General features: G+C 53.7%; 1 protein-coding gene across 1 annotated transcript; it reads left to right on the top strand.

Annotated features, from left to right (window-relative positions):
• Positions 1–3,879: 3,879 nt before the first annotated feature.
• LOC309889440 (alpha-N-acetylneuraminate alpha-2,8-sialyltransferase ST8SIA3) lies at positions 3,880–8,653 on the top strand (the record flags this gene model as incomplete). Its single annotated transcript, XM_082782287.1, has 4 exons — positions 3,880–4,058; positions 4,764–4,886; positions 6,975–7,532; positions 8,299–8,653. The coding sequence occupies 4 exons, from the start codon at positions 3,880–3,882 to the stop codon at positions 8,579–8,581; spliced, it is 1,143 nt and encodes a 380-aa protein (XP_082638413.1). The 3' UTR covers positions 8,582–8,653.
• Positions 8,654–16,595: the final 7,942 nt, after the last annotated feature.

Raw genomic sequence — 16,595 nt, 5'->3', positions numbered from 1 at the left:
TTCCACCCGTGGGCAGCCGTGAAGCTCAGCTCTTTCTGTCAGCCCCACCTCAGGGCCTCCAGGAGCTCTGCCAGGAGCCGGTGGGTGCAGGCTCGTGGCAGCCCCAAGCACACGCGTGCTGTGTGTGGAGAGGCCTTTTGCCATCCACTCTGCGGTTATTTTATTCCATGTGGCAGGGTGGTCTCCAAAATCAGATGCTTCTTTCAGATCTGTGGTCTATGGGGACTGTCACCCAGCATCGCAAGAAGAAAATCACCCAACGCAAACATTTTCTGGGATTTTTTTACGAAGTCTCACTGTTTTTGCAGAAAGTAGGGCTCCTTTATCAGCTCCACAGCAAGAGGGGACAAGGGGAAGCATGAGCAGAGCCGCAGCGCTTGGAGCCAGCGTCCTGACTGCCCCACTTCTCCGGGGAGGAAGAATTTAATAGGAATTACAGCCAATCTTTGCACCAAATAAAAACATGTGCTTGCTGTAGCTTGAGAAGGGGGCATTAACAGCTGAATTAGCAGTGGCAGATGAACACGTTACCACCAAGCGCTGTAAAGAAGAGATCCCTCCCTGGTCATGGAGTGCTGCTGCAAATGAGATGTCACCGTGCCTTTCACGGCGTTAATTACATCGCTTCCCTGTGTCCAAACACAGAAAAAGAAGAGGGAGCCAGGCTCTTCCCGCCAGCAACAGGTCAAGGAGCAATGGGCACAAATCAAAATATGAGAAATTGCACCCAAACGTGTGTTTGTGAGGGAGGTCAGGCACAGAGCAGGTTGTGCTGGGCTGCGGAGCCTCCATCCTAGGAGAAGTTCAAAGCCCGGCTGGATGTGTCCTGGCCGTGGCTCTGGCTGCCCTGGCTGGGGCAGGGACAGGACCCGACCACTTCAGAGCTATCTCCAACCTCACTGACTGCCCACATCCACTGGCCCATCACGAAGGCATGTATTAGCTAAAACACCTCTTGGTATTCCTGACAGAGCAGCAGATAGTCATAAATGTCTGGTAGATTAAGGGTAAGGAGGTTCCCCCATCACATTTACGATGATCAACCTCATGTGTTCAAACTGCAGCTCAGCTTAGCTGGAATTCGGCTCTGCGTCTGGTGCCAGAGCTGGCACATCACTGCTGCACAGCTAGAACCTGTCTTTTTTCCCTAGCATAAAACCAACCTCCTACTAACGTCGGGATTTACTCCGCTTCTGATGGGATTTTAGGCACTGTAACACATTTTCCAGTGATGCAGCTGACCCAGGTGCAGCCTGCCTCCTCCTTTGGGGCAAGGATTACCCCAAACACGAGGAGGTCTCCTCTGCCTGCACGTCCTGCATGTGCTGGGGGAGTGCCCTGAGCCGGGGCTGCCCCGCCAGGCTCTGCCTGTCTGTCTGTCTGTCTGTCCGAGCAGCGGGGACCTCTGTCTGTCCTGCTGCTCGAGCCGCCGTACCAAAGCTGCAGGCAGAAGGGGTTTTATAGGGAAGGCATATTCCTCCTTGGAGACTTGAAATCTAATCAAAACAGTAATTCCTACAAATTTCCTGCTGTATGCCACCGCTGTATTTTCTAGCAAGCACACTCACTTACGGACAGGTATTTATCAGCAGCCAACGACTCGCTGCGGCCCTGGACACCAGCACTTTCACAGAACCAGGGTCATTTGGGTGGGAACAGACCTCTCGGATCCCCAGGTTGAGGCTGGTGGAAAGCAGTGGCAATGCTGAGGCACGAGGCACGTCTTCCTCTGCCCCCTTTCTTTAGCACAGCTTGCAAAACACCCTGTGAATAATGAAAACACCAGCTTGCCAACCCACTGCCTCTTTCAAAGGTGCTCACAAAAAATCAGCCACCTAATTGAGGAGAAATTCTCGCGGCTCAGGAAGGCAGCTCCTTGTACCTGGGCCTCCCCACTCCTCTCGCGCAGCAGCCCTCAGGCAAGCCGGGATTCTGTGTCAATTACAGGAAAATCAATGAAGATACTGTTCAGGACTCCTCTTCACCATTCAGTGCGGATGATATCCTTCACTTTCTAGCACTGATTCATTTACTTTCAGCCTCTCTAGGGGCTCCTGACATATTGCTATCTCTGAAGAATCTGAAGCAAAAACTGCCTTTGTTTCTCCTGCAACGTGCTCGCGTGCACAGCACCCTGGGACCGCTGCGCGGCCCCGCCAGGGCTGGGGCCAGGGAAACGGGTCAGAACGGAGCACTTTTAGACAGGCTTTTTAAGTATTTCTTGCCGACGCACCCCTCAGCCGCCCTCTCCGGTGTCCCCTGCACAGAGGCCAGGTGGGATCAGGGCGCACCATGAGCCAGCAGGGGCCTGGCACACCGCCACCGCCCTGTCCTGCCCGCAGCACTGCGCTCTGCTCCCCTCTGTGCCCCGCATTGCCCTCAGCCCTCCTGCAGCACACACCCCGTGCCGTGCAGCGTCTCGGGACAAGGTTCAGCTGCATCTCAGGCCGCAGCCCCTCTGCTCCCCCAGCTGCACGCCTGCGCCCCAAAAGAAAGGACGTGAGGACTGCGTAGTCCTACCCCTAGGAGCTTATACCCAGCCCCAACACACGTGGCCAGAAACCACGTAAGAATTAATGCTAGACATTACAGAATTGATTTCCAAAGTGTAAAAAGTTGTAGGTGCTATGTCCTGAGCACACTGGGTGGACGTGCTGAAGCTGAGGACAGCACGCACCGTGGGGACAGCAGCAGAGGAGCTGATCGGAAACCATGTGAAGAGCCATGCAAGAAAGCTGCCTGCTGTATATCAAAGCAGCATTATTTCCTCAATTTGCATTCTCTTCCCTCTCTGCCAAAGCCACAAGGATCCCAGGGCAATGGGATGCAGTCCTCCAGGCCATACTCAGGCCAAATTCCCACTGAAGGCTGAAGAACCATGCTGTGACGTAAAACCCAGCCCTGCAAGCTCCTCATGTTCCACCTCTTCAAAGCGAGCCTCATGCATGGGGAGCTTGTAGGATATAGCCCAGAGCAAGGATGGTGCTACAAAGACAATATTTATTATTTATAAGGCACTTCTATGAACTCAGGGCTCAGAGGCAGAGCTGTCTATGGGGGTGAGCTTCATAAGGAAAAAGAAATGTAGCTTGAAGAAACCCGGCAAGTACTGCAGCATGCACAAGTTGTGTTCGTAGGAGACCAACGCTCCTCGGTTTGCAGAAGTGGGGCTCTCCCGGAGTTCACGTGAAGGTTGCTGGGTCATTTACGGGCCAGTTAATTGCAGCCAGGGCTCTTGTAGGTCGCACCGTGGCCCAAACTCCTTGGTTTTAGAAAGCAAGGGGTCTTTGGGTGCATTCTAGAGCACCGAGGCTGAGAGGCAGACCCCACAGCGCTGTACTGGCCATCTGCAGCCCCCGGCAGCCCCCAGCCCTCCTGCCAGGGGGACACCGTGGGGCTGGGGGCACTGTGGGGCTGGGGACACCGCGGGTTTGGGGACACCGCAGGTTTGCAGGGTGCAGCCCGAAGCACAGCCGGGAGCCGTTGGCGGAGGGGGCACGGGGCCGAGGAACGGTCCGGGGGGGGAGCCCCGATCCCAAAGGGCACCGGGGGCTCCGCGGGGCCGGGCCGGGCACCCCGGGGCCGTCGGGGGCAGCCGTCGGGGCGCACCCCCGGGGCTGCCGGAGGGAAGCGGGGCCGGGGGGGGCCGGGCGGGGCGGCGGGGGGGGCCCGGCGGCGCTCGGGGCTGCGGGAGCCGGGCCTTGGGCTTGCGGCTGCCATTTCAGCGCCGCCGCTCGCTCGCTCCCTCCATTTTCTCGGCGGTGCCGGCCCCGTCCCCGCCGCCGGGCCGAGCCCGCCGCCCCCGCGCCCGCCGCCCCCCCCCATGCAGCCCCGCGGCGCCCCCCCCGCACACGCCCAGCCGCGGGGCCGCCTCCCGGCATGAGGAGCTGCAAGATGGTGCGGGTGGCCAGCGTGCTGGGGCTGGTGATGCTGAGCATCGCGCTGCTCATCCTCTCCCTCATCAGCTACGTCTCGCTCAAGAAGGACAACATCTTCGGCGCGCCCCGCGCCGCCGGCCCGGGGGGGCCCCGCATGTACATGTTCCACGCGGGATTCAGGTGAGGCCAGCCTGGGGGGGGGCACGGCCCGGGGGCGGGGGCCCTCCCTCCCGTCCCACCCGTCCCACCCGTCCCACCCCCGGCACCCCCGCGCCCGCTCCCCGCCGCCCGCAGCCGGTGCCGGGGGAGCCGCGGCGCTGCTCGGCGGAGCCCCGCGGGAAGGCCCCGGGAAGGCCCCGCGGCCCCGGCCCGGCCCCGCCGCCGCTCCCCCGCAGCCCGGGGACCCCCGGCACGGCCCGGCCCCGGCCCCGCCATCCCCGGGGCTGCGGGAGGCGGGCGGCGACCCCGGACCGCGGGGCTCCCGGGCCGGGCGTGGGATCCTCGGTGCATCGGGGGGGCTGCAGGGTGGGCAGCGGCTCGGCACGGCTCGGCTCGGCACGGTGCAGCTCGGCTCGGCACGGCTCGGCTCGGCACGGTGCATCCCGGCGCAATTGGGCACGGCCCGGCCCGGCCCGGCCCGTCGGGGAGCGGCGCGGAGCAGCCGGCGCTGTCCGTGGTGCTGCCCCCGGCTCGGGCTCGGCTGGAGACGGGGCACGGCCTGCGTGTGCCCCTGGGTGTGCCCCGGGTTTGTGCCCTTGGTGTGTGCCCCTGGGTTTGTGCCCCTGGGTTTGTGCCCCTGGGTGTGCGCCCCTGGGTGTGCGCCCCGTGCCCGTGCCCCAGTGCTTGTGCCCCCGTGCCCGTGTGGGTCCGTGCTCTCCCTTGCAGGTCGCAGTTTGCGCTGAAGTTCCTGGACCCCTCGTTCGTGCCCATCACGAACTCCCTGAGCCACGAGCTGCAGGAGAAGCCCTCCAAGTGGGTGTTCAACCGGACCGCCTTCGCGCACCAGAGGTGAGCGCTCGGCGCCCGCTCACCCCCTCTCACCTTCCCCGAGGTTATCCCCTTCCCCCGAGGGGGTAAGAAAATGCAGCCTGGGGCTGCTAAATACTCCGAGTTCTGAGTAATTCGCCAGCCGTGAGAAACAAAGGCTGAATCAGAGCATTTCCCAAGATGGTTACAGTTATCGTGGAGGAATTGATTATCTCAGAGCAGGACACCAAGCTGCAACACGCATCCTTTTACCAAACGGAACATGACCCAGTTTCCCAGAGTGCGAGAGAAATTGTCATTTATCAAGATAAATGGCTGGCTGCTTAAAACTCAAAACAAATCGGCCTGTAGCAGCCACCAAGTGCCACGTTCACTGAGGGCAGAGCACGCCCAGCACAACTTCCCAGCCGCCAGCAGCTCTGAGCAAGTGCAGTGCGGCTCTGCCTCCTGCCACCGCTCCGGCTGGCTCAGGGGGGCCACCAAGCCCGGACCCCCCTGAGATGCCCTCACGGCACATTGGCTTCTGCCTCCCATCACAGGGTGTGCTGACTTTCACGGCCTTGTGGCAATAGAAGGAGTTTCTCGGTTCCTTAAGCTGCCTCAAAGCTGCCCTGTGCTTCATGTGGAGCAAAATGGGCTTTTCTTTTCCCCACCGTGATGTGAACTCGGTGATGTCTGCCCAGCCTCTGGTATTTATTGGCCTTACTGCAGTATTTATATACAGCAGGGAAGTTAAAGAAAACAGCATCCCATAGCCATTTAAGATAGCTACTGCCATCTTGGCTCTGGCTTTATCTTGATGAATGCCCGCTGGTTTGGGGCTGCACCGTGACTGTTCACATATCCCACCCAGGAAATGTGAACCCAGGTCCCTCAGCCCTGCAGAGTGGGGCACCGCAGCCCTGCAGCACCAGCTGCACATTCACATCTCCAGTCCTGGGGCAGCACTGCTGTGGGCACAGCAGGCTGGTGATGAACTTTCAGCACTGCCAAAAGCTGCCCACCGCCCATCAGGAGCCCCAGAGGAGCCCCAGAGGAGCTGTGGGCATCCAAGAGGCGATGGCACTTTGCCTGCCCCATCCCTTCCCTGGGATCTCCCCGGCTGGTGTAGCAGTGCCCCCCCGTAGTATGGCTTCATTCCTGGCACCACCAGCTCATTCTTAATAAATAACTCAGTGTCACCCCTCTGCTGGTTTTAGCTAATGCCTCAGGATCTGCCTCTGCATTTGTCTGTCAGCCATAACCCATAATTAGGGTACCCAGTGGGACTCCATTAATGCTTAGACATTGGAGGATGCGAGCTGGAAGAAAGGTTGTTTGTTTTCCATAAACATGAGCAAATAAAGTGGTATTGGTTTTCTAATTTTATGCCCTGCTAGGGAAATTCCTGAGCAGGGTTGGTTTTGTTTGTTTTTTTAAGTGTTCCTAATAACCCTTGCAAAGATGCTGGCGTGCTTGCTCAAAAAAGACATTAAGGAATTATGTTTACATAAAGGGAGACAGTGACTGTCACTTGTTTTGTGACTCAAAGCTCCTTAATGGGAACACAAGAAATACTTGTATTTAAAAAATCAGCTACGTGTCTGTTAATTCAGCTGGACTTCTTGGTTTTGTTTCAAATGCGTCATGGCAAACACAATATCCATCATTACCAGAGATCCGTGGTCCAGAACCGAGTGAAATGTGTGCAGAGAACAGCAGCAGCAGCAAACTCTTCCGCCAGGCATGTCGCAGCACAAACAGAAATGTGTTTCGCCCTACGCTTCAGGAAGGTGAACGTGGGAAGTGCGTGCTGTTACTTACATTCCTCACACTCATATGGCAAATCCGAGGTTTTAGTCCTGACACTATCGCAGCAGACACGGACACATCCTTAGCTGGCATCAGTCAGGACAGGCCAGTAAAGCCAAGCGGAGCACGGGGTGAGCAGCCAGCTCCCTCGTTCCTATTTATGTATATTAATTTTAAAGCTGTTGCACCACTTTGCTCAGGAAACCGCTTTGCTGCATTAAAAAAAAAAAAAAAATCCATCTGGAAGTAAATCTCTCTACCACAGAAAAGGGGGAAGTATAACTCAATGGTTTCTTTTGTCTTTCTGTTTTATTTTAGGCAAGAAATCCTTCAGCATGTCGATGTCATAAAAAATTTTTCTTTGACCAAGAATAGTGTCCGGATCGGACAGCTGATGCATTATGATTATTCCAGCCATAAGTACGTTTTTTCTATTAGCAATAACTTCAGATCACTGCTTCCAGACGTGTCTCCGATCCTCAATAAGCATTACAACATTTGTGCCGTGGTTGGAAACAGCGGAATCCTGACCGGGAGTCAGTGCGGACAAGAAATAGACAAATCTGATTTTGTTTTTCGTTGCAATTTTGCTCCGACTGAGGCATTCCAGAAAGATGTTGGAAGGAAAACCAATCTCACAACCTTCAACCCCAGCATCCTGGAGAAGTATTACAACAATCTTTTGACCATTCAGGATCGCAACAACTTCTTTTTAAGTCTCAAAAAGCTTGACGGAGCCATTCTGTGGATCCCGGCTTTCTTCTTCCACACATCAGCAACAGTCACAAGAACACTGGTTGACTTCTTTGTTGAGCACAGAGGGCAACTAAAGGTCCAGTTGGCTTGGCCAGGAAATATAATGCAACATGTTAACAGGTGTGTGTTTTTCTTTCACATTTAACTTGTCAAAATACATATTTCTCTCTATATAAACACAACTGCATTTATTTTTCTGTTCACGACTAACCTGATAGGCCCTGTCTGGCAAGTCAGGGCCCGGTACCGTCTGCTTTCAGAGCAAACGCACTTTTGTTATTGCTTCAGAGAGTGCTTCAATTATTTCTGTAGGGATTTGTACTGAGGCACATCTGAGGTGGGCTGGTGGAGCGCACAGGGTGTGCTCTGCCATGGGCTCTGCTCCTGCCGGGGCTTTGCGGAGACAGAAGGAGTACGGAGGAGTTGAGTGAGATTCTGCATGAGAAAAGCACCGCTTATAGAAGAACTTGCTCTTCCCAGCTAGCAACTGGGGATGCTAACAGATATCTGCAGAGTGATCCAAGCAAATCTGTACTGATTTATACAAGGAAAATGTGGCGCATGTGACCAGGAGCCAGTGAATCTACCTTTCTGGATAAGGCACTGCTTTTCCAGGTTAAAAAAAAAAAACAAAAAGACATGTGGAAGGGAATCACAGAAGAGAATCAGGCTGGTAATAAGGCAGTTCTGCAGTCCTGTTCATGACAGACTGACCGGAACAGCAATCTTTAGCTTGCTTGGGTTAACAGCTGTGAGCACTGATGGTCTCCATGCAGCAGCATTTTTGACAATCTCCATGCAGTAATTTTTTCTTTTTTTCTTACAGCAAACCCGTGGCATTATGTGTACCCTATACTAACATGCCTTTGTGGGTTTTTTTTCACAGATACTGGAAAAACAAACACCTGTCACCCAAGCGGCTGAGCACAGGTATTCTCATGTATACGCTTGCTTCTGCCATATGCGAAGAGATTCACTTGTACGGATTCTGGCCGTTCGGGTTCGACCCCAACACGAGGGAAGACCTCCCATACCACTACTATGATAAGAAAGGAACAAAGTTCACAACCAAGTGGCAGGAGTCCCACCAGCTGCCTGCAGAGTTCCAGCTGCTCTACAGGATGCACGGTGAAGGACTGGCCAAACTGACCTTGTCGCATTGTGCCTAAGAACCTAATCTTGAAGTGCCAAATGATTGTCTAAAAAGTGCCCAAATCTGAGTTAAACATTCTTCAGATACAATTCTAAAAAAAAAAAATAATAATAATACCCACCCTAAAATATTTTCCATAATATAAAGATGCTTTTTAATCACCCTTGTCACTGTTCATCAAAGGGTTTAAGCATATTTAGCAGTGCAGAAGCATTTATCAAATTCTGTGGATGCTATTCATGCAGCAGCACAGCAAAGTTGAAATATTTTGCATTTATATATACGCTATGAAGTATGTTTTAAAATCTTTTCCTATTTCAGCATTCCACTAAATGCCTCTAAACATCTCAAGTCAATTGTTCCTTTCAGATTAGAATTAGGAGTGCTAATTTTAAAAGGTATCGCTTCTCTCGTATCCATTGCTATTAGTAGCTCAGCATCCGTCTAGTTGGCGTGGCTGACTGAAAAAGCCACCCAGAATCCCAGTGTATCATCACTGACGAGTTCTTCAGCGTGGATCCCAAATTTCCACAGCTTGCATATTTTCGTATTTACTGAATTTTACATTTTTTTAAGACCTCGCAGAGAAGGTGAAAATACGGATTGTACTTTAGCTAGGCATTTGTATTACTCTTAGAATACTCCGGTGTTTTAAGGCAGTTGGGGCCACTCCCTAGTCCAAATTAGACCGACTGAAACATTGTCATTCACATCTGTGTGACACTATTTGGTCTTTTAATTTTGGTTGCTGAATACCCAATGGGTGGCCGTAGGTCTCTGAGGAGTGTCCACCCCTGGAGGCGAGCCCCAGGGCGGCACCAGGCTGTGCGCCCCTCTCGAGGCTGCATCCTCGGTGTGAAGCACGTTTTGGGAGACGACGTCTCCTCGGCTGTGAGCACACGGAGCCTGTGCCCGTACCGCAGTGCAGGGAAGCGCCGGGGAGCCCACGCCTTGCAGTGCTCCACGCCGCTCAGTGGAGATGTGCCCGGGGGTCCCCACGGCCCGGCCCCACCAAGCACCCGCGAGGGTGAGCGGGTCGGGTGGGAGCCAGCCAGGCAGGCAGCGGAATGAAATCAGGACTTCCAAGTTGCTAAAAAATGGCTTTTAAAGGGAAGCGAGTGTAGCTGGAGCACAGGGAACAGGAAATACAATTACTGGATTTCCCCATTTACATCCCTAGGTCCACGGTCAGACAACTGAATTAGTGGCCTCGTTTTCCGGTCACAGTTGGTGCGGTCAAAGGGAGGCACAGCCTTTCAAGTACCTTTGAAAATCAGGCTGTTTGCAAAAAGGACAAATCTTAGGGTCACATATTTGAAAATCTTGGCCATGATGTCTCAGGATAAAGGAGCCTGTAAAGTAACTGTTTTTCTAATTAAAACGAGTATGCTTAAAAGTATTTTAACATTTTTATATTATTCTGTATGACGCTGAGAACTGACTATACACTGAAAGAAGATGCAAAAGACAATTTAAAATCATCCCTTAAGATTGCACCTTTTAGTTTTTCAGTGACTCCGTACCCACACGCAGACGTAGGAAGAGGGCAGGGGGCTCCGGTAGCACACAAACTCGGAGCAAATGGGAGCATCGCCCAGCCCACAGTGGTCAGAGGGGGGTCCCATTCCCAGGGGAGCCCTGAGCCCCCAAACCGGCCCCTGGGCTGCCCAGCTCCCTCCCAGCCCAGTCTCATCCCCAGCCCCTCAATCTGCCCCCAGCCACAGCAGGCATCTCCTGTGCTTTGGGGGAAAAAGCCACCGCCTCCGCCACACGACCAAATTCAGCTTATTCCAGCAAGGAGGGACTCCATCCCTCTGCACTGGCTGTGAATACTGCGAGTTATAAAGCCCTTTTGAAAATCCCTCCTTCTTCCCTATTTCATTATCCAGTGTTTTCCAGCTTTTCCTTTTGCAGTGGGCATTTAGAGCTGTGGAAGGGGCTTGGATGCTCTCTGGCATGGCATGCCAGCCTGCTGTCCACGAGTGACTTCAGACATGCTTGTGTAGAAACCTCCTGACTGCGAAGTTCTCTCTCCCAGGGCATAATTCTGCATCAGCCCTGCTGGCATCTCCGGCTTTCCTTGCTGTGGCAATCGTCCTGCGCTCCCCACTGTTCGTACAGCAGAGTATGACTTCTAGCAGACGTGATTATGGAGACATAGCTGTGTAGTAACGCTAGCGTGTTCTGCCGTGTGGTGCCGTATGATTTATTATTAATATTGCCATTTATTATTTGTGTTGTAGTAGCAGGTGAGGGCCGCGGTCAGGGTGATGCAGAGCAGGACAGCCAGCCCTGCTATTCCCAGTGACGTGGGGTCCCCCGGTGCTGAGGGTGGCAGGATGGCACCCACGGGCGTTCAGCCCTGCCCTGCTCGGTGTGGTGCCCAGGGGAATGCAGTGGAGCATGGGGCTGAGCCAAGGGGCCAGGCTGCCCCAGCCCAAAACGCTGCTGGCAGTGAGCAGGAGCAGGGAGCACCCAGCCTAGCTGAGCCCGGCCACAAAGCCTTCTCCGGGTGCCAGAGCACAGCCTAAAACAGCAAAAGAGAAATGTCACGGGAAAGGAAGGGTTCTGCGCTAATTGCTAATGACGTGCAGCAACTAATCATCTCTGATATAATTTGCCGTGGAGCTGCACAGTGGATGCATGTTCGCTAGGGCAGGTGATTTGCTTTGCGGTCAGCGCGCAGCTGAGCGTGCGGCTCGGCCGGGAGCCCTGGGGAGCAAAGGGCCCCCCACACCCTTCGTGTCAGCTTCGTGTCAGGAGAGGTCATTTTTAATCAGCAAATCAAAGAAATATGAACAGTTTTCATTCTATTTGCTTCAATGTGGAGGCCAATGCACTCTGTACGGTTTTCAGCTGCTGGCTCTCAATGGCAAAATTGCACTGGCAGGTCTTGCTTGGCTGCTGCGTGTTCTTTACATGACATAACTACTTTAAATTAGACGTACTCGCAAGTAAATATCCATAGCCTAAACACACGTATTTCCATCTGTGTGCCTCCGGGGCTGTTTGTGCTGCAGGGAGCGCAGCCCGGCCGAGCCCTTGCTCTGGGGGCACCACACCAGCCCTGCGGGGAGGCTGCGGCTGCTGGGCAGGTGCACGGGACCCCCGGGGGTCCTGGAGGGGCTGGCAGCAGAACAGCAGAAGTGGTTCCCGTGGCTGAGTGAGGGGAGTGGCCGGGGGCAGCTCCTGCCCTGGCATTGCTGGGAGAGGGGCAGGGAAGGAGCAGCGGCACTGCCGGGGCCTCCGTCCGTCTGTCCTGGCAGCGCGTGGCTTCTGTCTGCTCAGAGCGACTGCTCTAGAGCACCCATGTTAGAAGATAATCGGTAAACTTAGAAGCTGAAACCAAAACCCTAAATAGCCCCAAGGCAGTTCTTTAAATTGTCATAGTTTATTTTTTTTTTAATGTAAACGACTTCCGTAACTGCAATAAAGCCAGGAAGACGCCCACACGTGCCATGCCTGTTCTCCCCACGGCTGCCGTCATTTCTGTGCTGGACTGTGGTGGAAAGCTGCCTTACACAGCACGGGCTTTGCTTGGCCTCCCTAATTTGGGCACCTCGTAGGTTCCTCCTGCTCACGGTGAGGCCTGGCCCGAGGCAGAGGGGGGCCAGGGCACGGTGCCGCTGCGCGGGGGCACAAAGAGGAGCCGAGTGCAGGGAAGGCAGCGTGGAAACAACTGCAAATATTCGGAAATGGGAGCACAGAAAAATTATTGACAAAGGGCCATATTATATCATTGATTTTTAAGCAAAACTCCCCATTGATTTTTCAGAACCACATTGAACATTTCAGAATCATTGATTTTAATGGGGAGTTCTGCCCCAAAATCAATGGCGCAATACAGCCCAAAGTAAATTGCTTCTTAGTATCAATATTTTTTGTCCGAGCTGTTGCAATGTGGAAAACCATCTTTAAAATGTGCATCTTTTGTTTCTGCCTGTTTCCTTAGATCTCTTTGAATTCCGCTCTTCTCAGAGACCAAAGGGGAAGGCAGGCTGTGCGGGCGGCTCTGCTCCCCAGGAGGGTAAAGACCCTCCTGGTTCCTCAGGGCCAGGGCTGGGCTTCTTTCTCAAGCCCCTCTTTCAGGCTGGTTTTCCCGTAGAACCCCACGTTATGGGCTTGATCCTTAACCAAGGCAGAAAATGGCATTTTTGTTAAAAAAGCGAGCGTGCTCCTGCCTGGCTCGCAGCTGCAGGAAGATGCCAGCTGCAGCCCTGCGTCCTCAGGACAGCAAATCCCAGCTGCAATCCTTATTGTGCTGGCTAGACTCTTCCTTCGCTTTTGTTTGGCCCAAAATCTTCCTGTTGCTCTCAATCTAAATGAATTCATGACAGTTCAGGGAAAATATACACTATTACTGAATGTCTAGACAAGCAAATATAGCTAAATGAAAGTATGCGTAATGCAGTGTGATCAATACTCGTAAGTACAAAACATTTCAGTTTACCAAGTGGAGAGAAGGCCTCCAACTAGCTCCGGGGACAGCCGAGGACGGGAACGGCAGGAGCAGGTGTACATAGGAATGGAGACACGCGTGTTACCTGCCCTCCTTCCATGCATCTTCCTTTTGTGTTTTAGTTGCTTGCATCTTTTCAGTGGGTGGTAGCAGGATACATTTAAAAAAAAAGGCGTTTTGGCTACCGGTTTTAGTTGTGGAGTATACCAAAAAGCAAGTAGTCGTGAAATATAACTCACTGGGAATGGAGGTTGCAAAAACAAATCGCTTAGGAAGCAGGTTTTCTGTAAATGAATGTGTCTTTATTCAAATGCCTGATGGAGTTGTTTTCGATAAAAAGATAAATATTTAAAAAAAAAAAAAGAGAGAAAAAAAATGCCATAGTTGTACTAAAGGATTCATTATTTAATGGCCATACTAAAAGTATTATTTATTTTTAAATGGCTAATGTTCACAAGGGGCCAGAGTACACTCTCAGGTGAACGGCATGCGAAGCTGCACATGTTGTGAGATACGTTGCAAGCAGAACTGGCAGCGAGCCTTGCTCCCCCCGAAGGGTCTCTGTCGGCTTCAGAGCGATCAGGATCGGGCCCGCAGACTGACGCGTCTTGTACCAGATGTGGCCGCACATCTGAGGTTTGGATGTGGCCTGCACAGTGCGTTGTGCATGTAAATACGTCGTCACATTTGTGAGCAAGGAGCCTGGGTCTTTCTGTACAGGAGTAGCGCATACTCGTCGTGACCATAGTTTGTGGAGAAAAACGCGATGATTCATTTTGAATCTTCCAGCAATGTTATTGTTTGGTGTGAATGTGCCTGCAACATTGACTCATGTGCCAAAACACGATATTGAATGCATTGTTTTTAAATAAAATGTTTTATTGTGCATTGGAAGTCTGTAAAACTCAACCGCGTCCACTTCTTCCTTCCGTATTTTCTTAACTGCCTGCTGTCAATAATAATTAATGGCCTGAATTGGAGGGCTTTTCCGTGCCGTAGGCACATGCTGCAGAGCACCAGATCGTCATTTTAATCAGCCCCCGTTCCGTATTGTACAGGATGCACGGGGTGGCCGGACACACGCCCAGACAGATGATGTGACAGTGCCCCGAACGCTGCGCCCCAGCAGAAGCGCGGCTCGGTGCAGCCCCCGCTGTGCTGCAGGCACGGGGCTAGGCAGGGGCCAGGCACCGGGGATGCGGGGTCTCGGCTCAAGCCCTCCGCTGCCGATCCCTCTCGAGGTACCCGTGACAGATGCTCGGTGGATGAAACGGCGTTTGCTTTTCTTGGCCTCGTGCCTGGCGTATGAATCTCCAGGAGGGATGCGCGGTGCTCGCTAGCACCCGATCTCGCCCGCACAGCCCCGCAAAGAAAAGGGGCTGCCGTTATCCCCGGCCCTGCTGCACAGCCCCGGCTGGCAGCCCGGGTTCCCCATGCTGCTTCTCCATCAGGTGATTAGTGCAAATTACCCTTCAGGCTGGTGGATCACAGAATCACAGAGTTGTAGGGGTTGGAACGGACCTCGAGAGAGCACCAGGTCTGATGATTCATTTTCTGAGGTTCTTGTGTGAGCTCCGGGCATGTTTTATGCCGATGAAACTGATGGTAAATAACACCAAAAATGCCCCATCACAAATCCTCACTCAGGAATAACTGGCCCGTGGAAATACTTGCGTGGATGAACGCTGCCAAGCATCCACACCTGTCTGTGGGGGACTGCAGCCCATGACATTAACCCCCAGCGGGTTCCCACGCTGTGAAGGTGTCGGTGGGCAGAGCGAACGGTGCTGTCCCAGCCCAACCCCAGCCCCCAGAGCACACCCCCATGCCTGGACCACATCACAAATACACCCCGAATGCTAACCCCATCCTCCAGCAGAGTGCTGTGTGTAATAGGCGTCCCCAGCAGCCCGTCCTGCCGGCTGGGAATGGAAATACTGAGCAAAGCCCGGCTAGGACAGACCCCTGCAGGACCCGATACCTCCTCCCACTCTGATGGCAAAGCAGCGATAGCTACCTCAGCTCCCTGCCAGCTCTCCCTCCCCGCAGAGCCGCGGAACAGCTCGCGCCTTGGGCTTCTGGCCATGAACTCACCAAGTTTTACTTCTGAGCTCCCTCGCTAGCTCTTTCATTTGTGCCTCAGGCTCAGATACTCTTCTTACATTTTATGTGCTGCTCTTACATTCATCCTTGGTCACCTGACTACTCACCACTCGCTTGCTTTTCAGGATTTTAGGGTCTGCGATTAAAGCCCCCAGCCAGGCGCAGCCCAGCAGCCCTGGGCACAGAGGACGTTGTGTGCCCTGGGCTTTATCATGCCATGTGGTGAGGCCAGGAGGCCCAGGGGACCACAGAGTACGCAGGGGAAGCTCCTCGACTTCTGGTTCCCCTGTGTCAGCGGGCATTTGGGGCAGATGCACGCCTACCGGATTCCAGCCGGGGCTCAGAACCACTCGGCCTCCTCGCAGCGTGGATCTGGAGCCCCGAGAGCTGTCATTGTGCTGTGTCAGAGCCGATCGATCGCTTCTCCTCTATTTCTGCATGGTGGCCACTTTCCAGGCCAAGAGAGGACTTGCGGCTTGCCTCGACCCTGCTTGGGTTCCCTGTCGGCTCCTCGAGAGGAGCTTTGCCCTGGGCTTTTCGGCAGTGCTCACCTGGATTCCCAGAGCCACGTTTCCCCAGCTGGAAGGGGCTGTAACAAGCAGCAGCATGGCATGTGTGGCACATGTGGCACATGCAGGGACCCCACATCACGGCCACCCCTCCAGCAGGAGCAGCGTGACTTAGGGGCTGCGCTGCTGCTGAAGGCACCGGCTTATTTTTTAGTTCTCACAGTGGTTACCCATCCACTATTAAAAGATGCTTTAGCTCTCTGGTCTTTTATTAGAGGCAGTTTGTGGGCATTGGATCCCTCTCTGCCCTTGTGAAATGAAGAGGATATCCAGCAATAAGAGCGTTCTGTACCCACAGATTCTGCTTTACAGCCTAGCCCAGTGCCTGTGAAGGCAGTGCCTGCGTGCACCGGCTCCCTCCTGCCTCCGCCTGAGCCCTACCAGCCCTCCTGCCATGGCAGGGCACTGCAGGGATCCCCGGTCTTGGGGTTTGGGCTGCCAGGCTGTGGACTCCGCCGGCAGCAGGCTCGGGCTGCGAGGGAGCAGCGTGCCCTCCCCGCAGCAGGCACGCTCAGAGTTAACGGCTGCAGCGCGTGCCCGTGGTGCCTCATTTGTTAACATCTCCTGTTCGGGATTTTTCTCCCTCTAACCACGGCTGAAACCTAAACAATTGCCAAATCGATCTACATTGTCAGCGTTTATTGTCTGGCAACACTTGCTAGGGGCTATTTTTGGGATACCAACCTCAAAAATTATGTATGAAGTGATAATTTCGGTGCTCCCCTGTATAGCTAAAATTCTGAGCTGGTTCCCAGCAATTCTTTGTAAAAGCTTATCTGCAGAAACAGATCAGCTGTCACACAATCTAGTTCCCTCCCAATTAACGCGGGATCAGTGCTACAATACATGTTACACTGTTCAGTCTGGTTTAAACGTGTGTCACTATGTCAGGACAATAA

This window comes from Aythya marila, assembly GCF_965140915.1.
Source record: "Aythya marila genome assembly, chromosome: W".
NCBI lineage: Eukaryota > Metazoa > Chordata > Aves > Anseriformes > Anatidae > Aythya > Aythya marila.
This window is presented reverse-complemented; position numbering and strand designations above follow the sequence as displayed.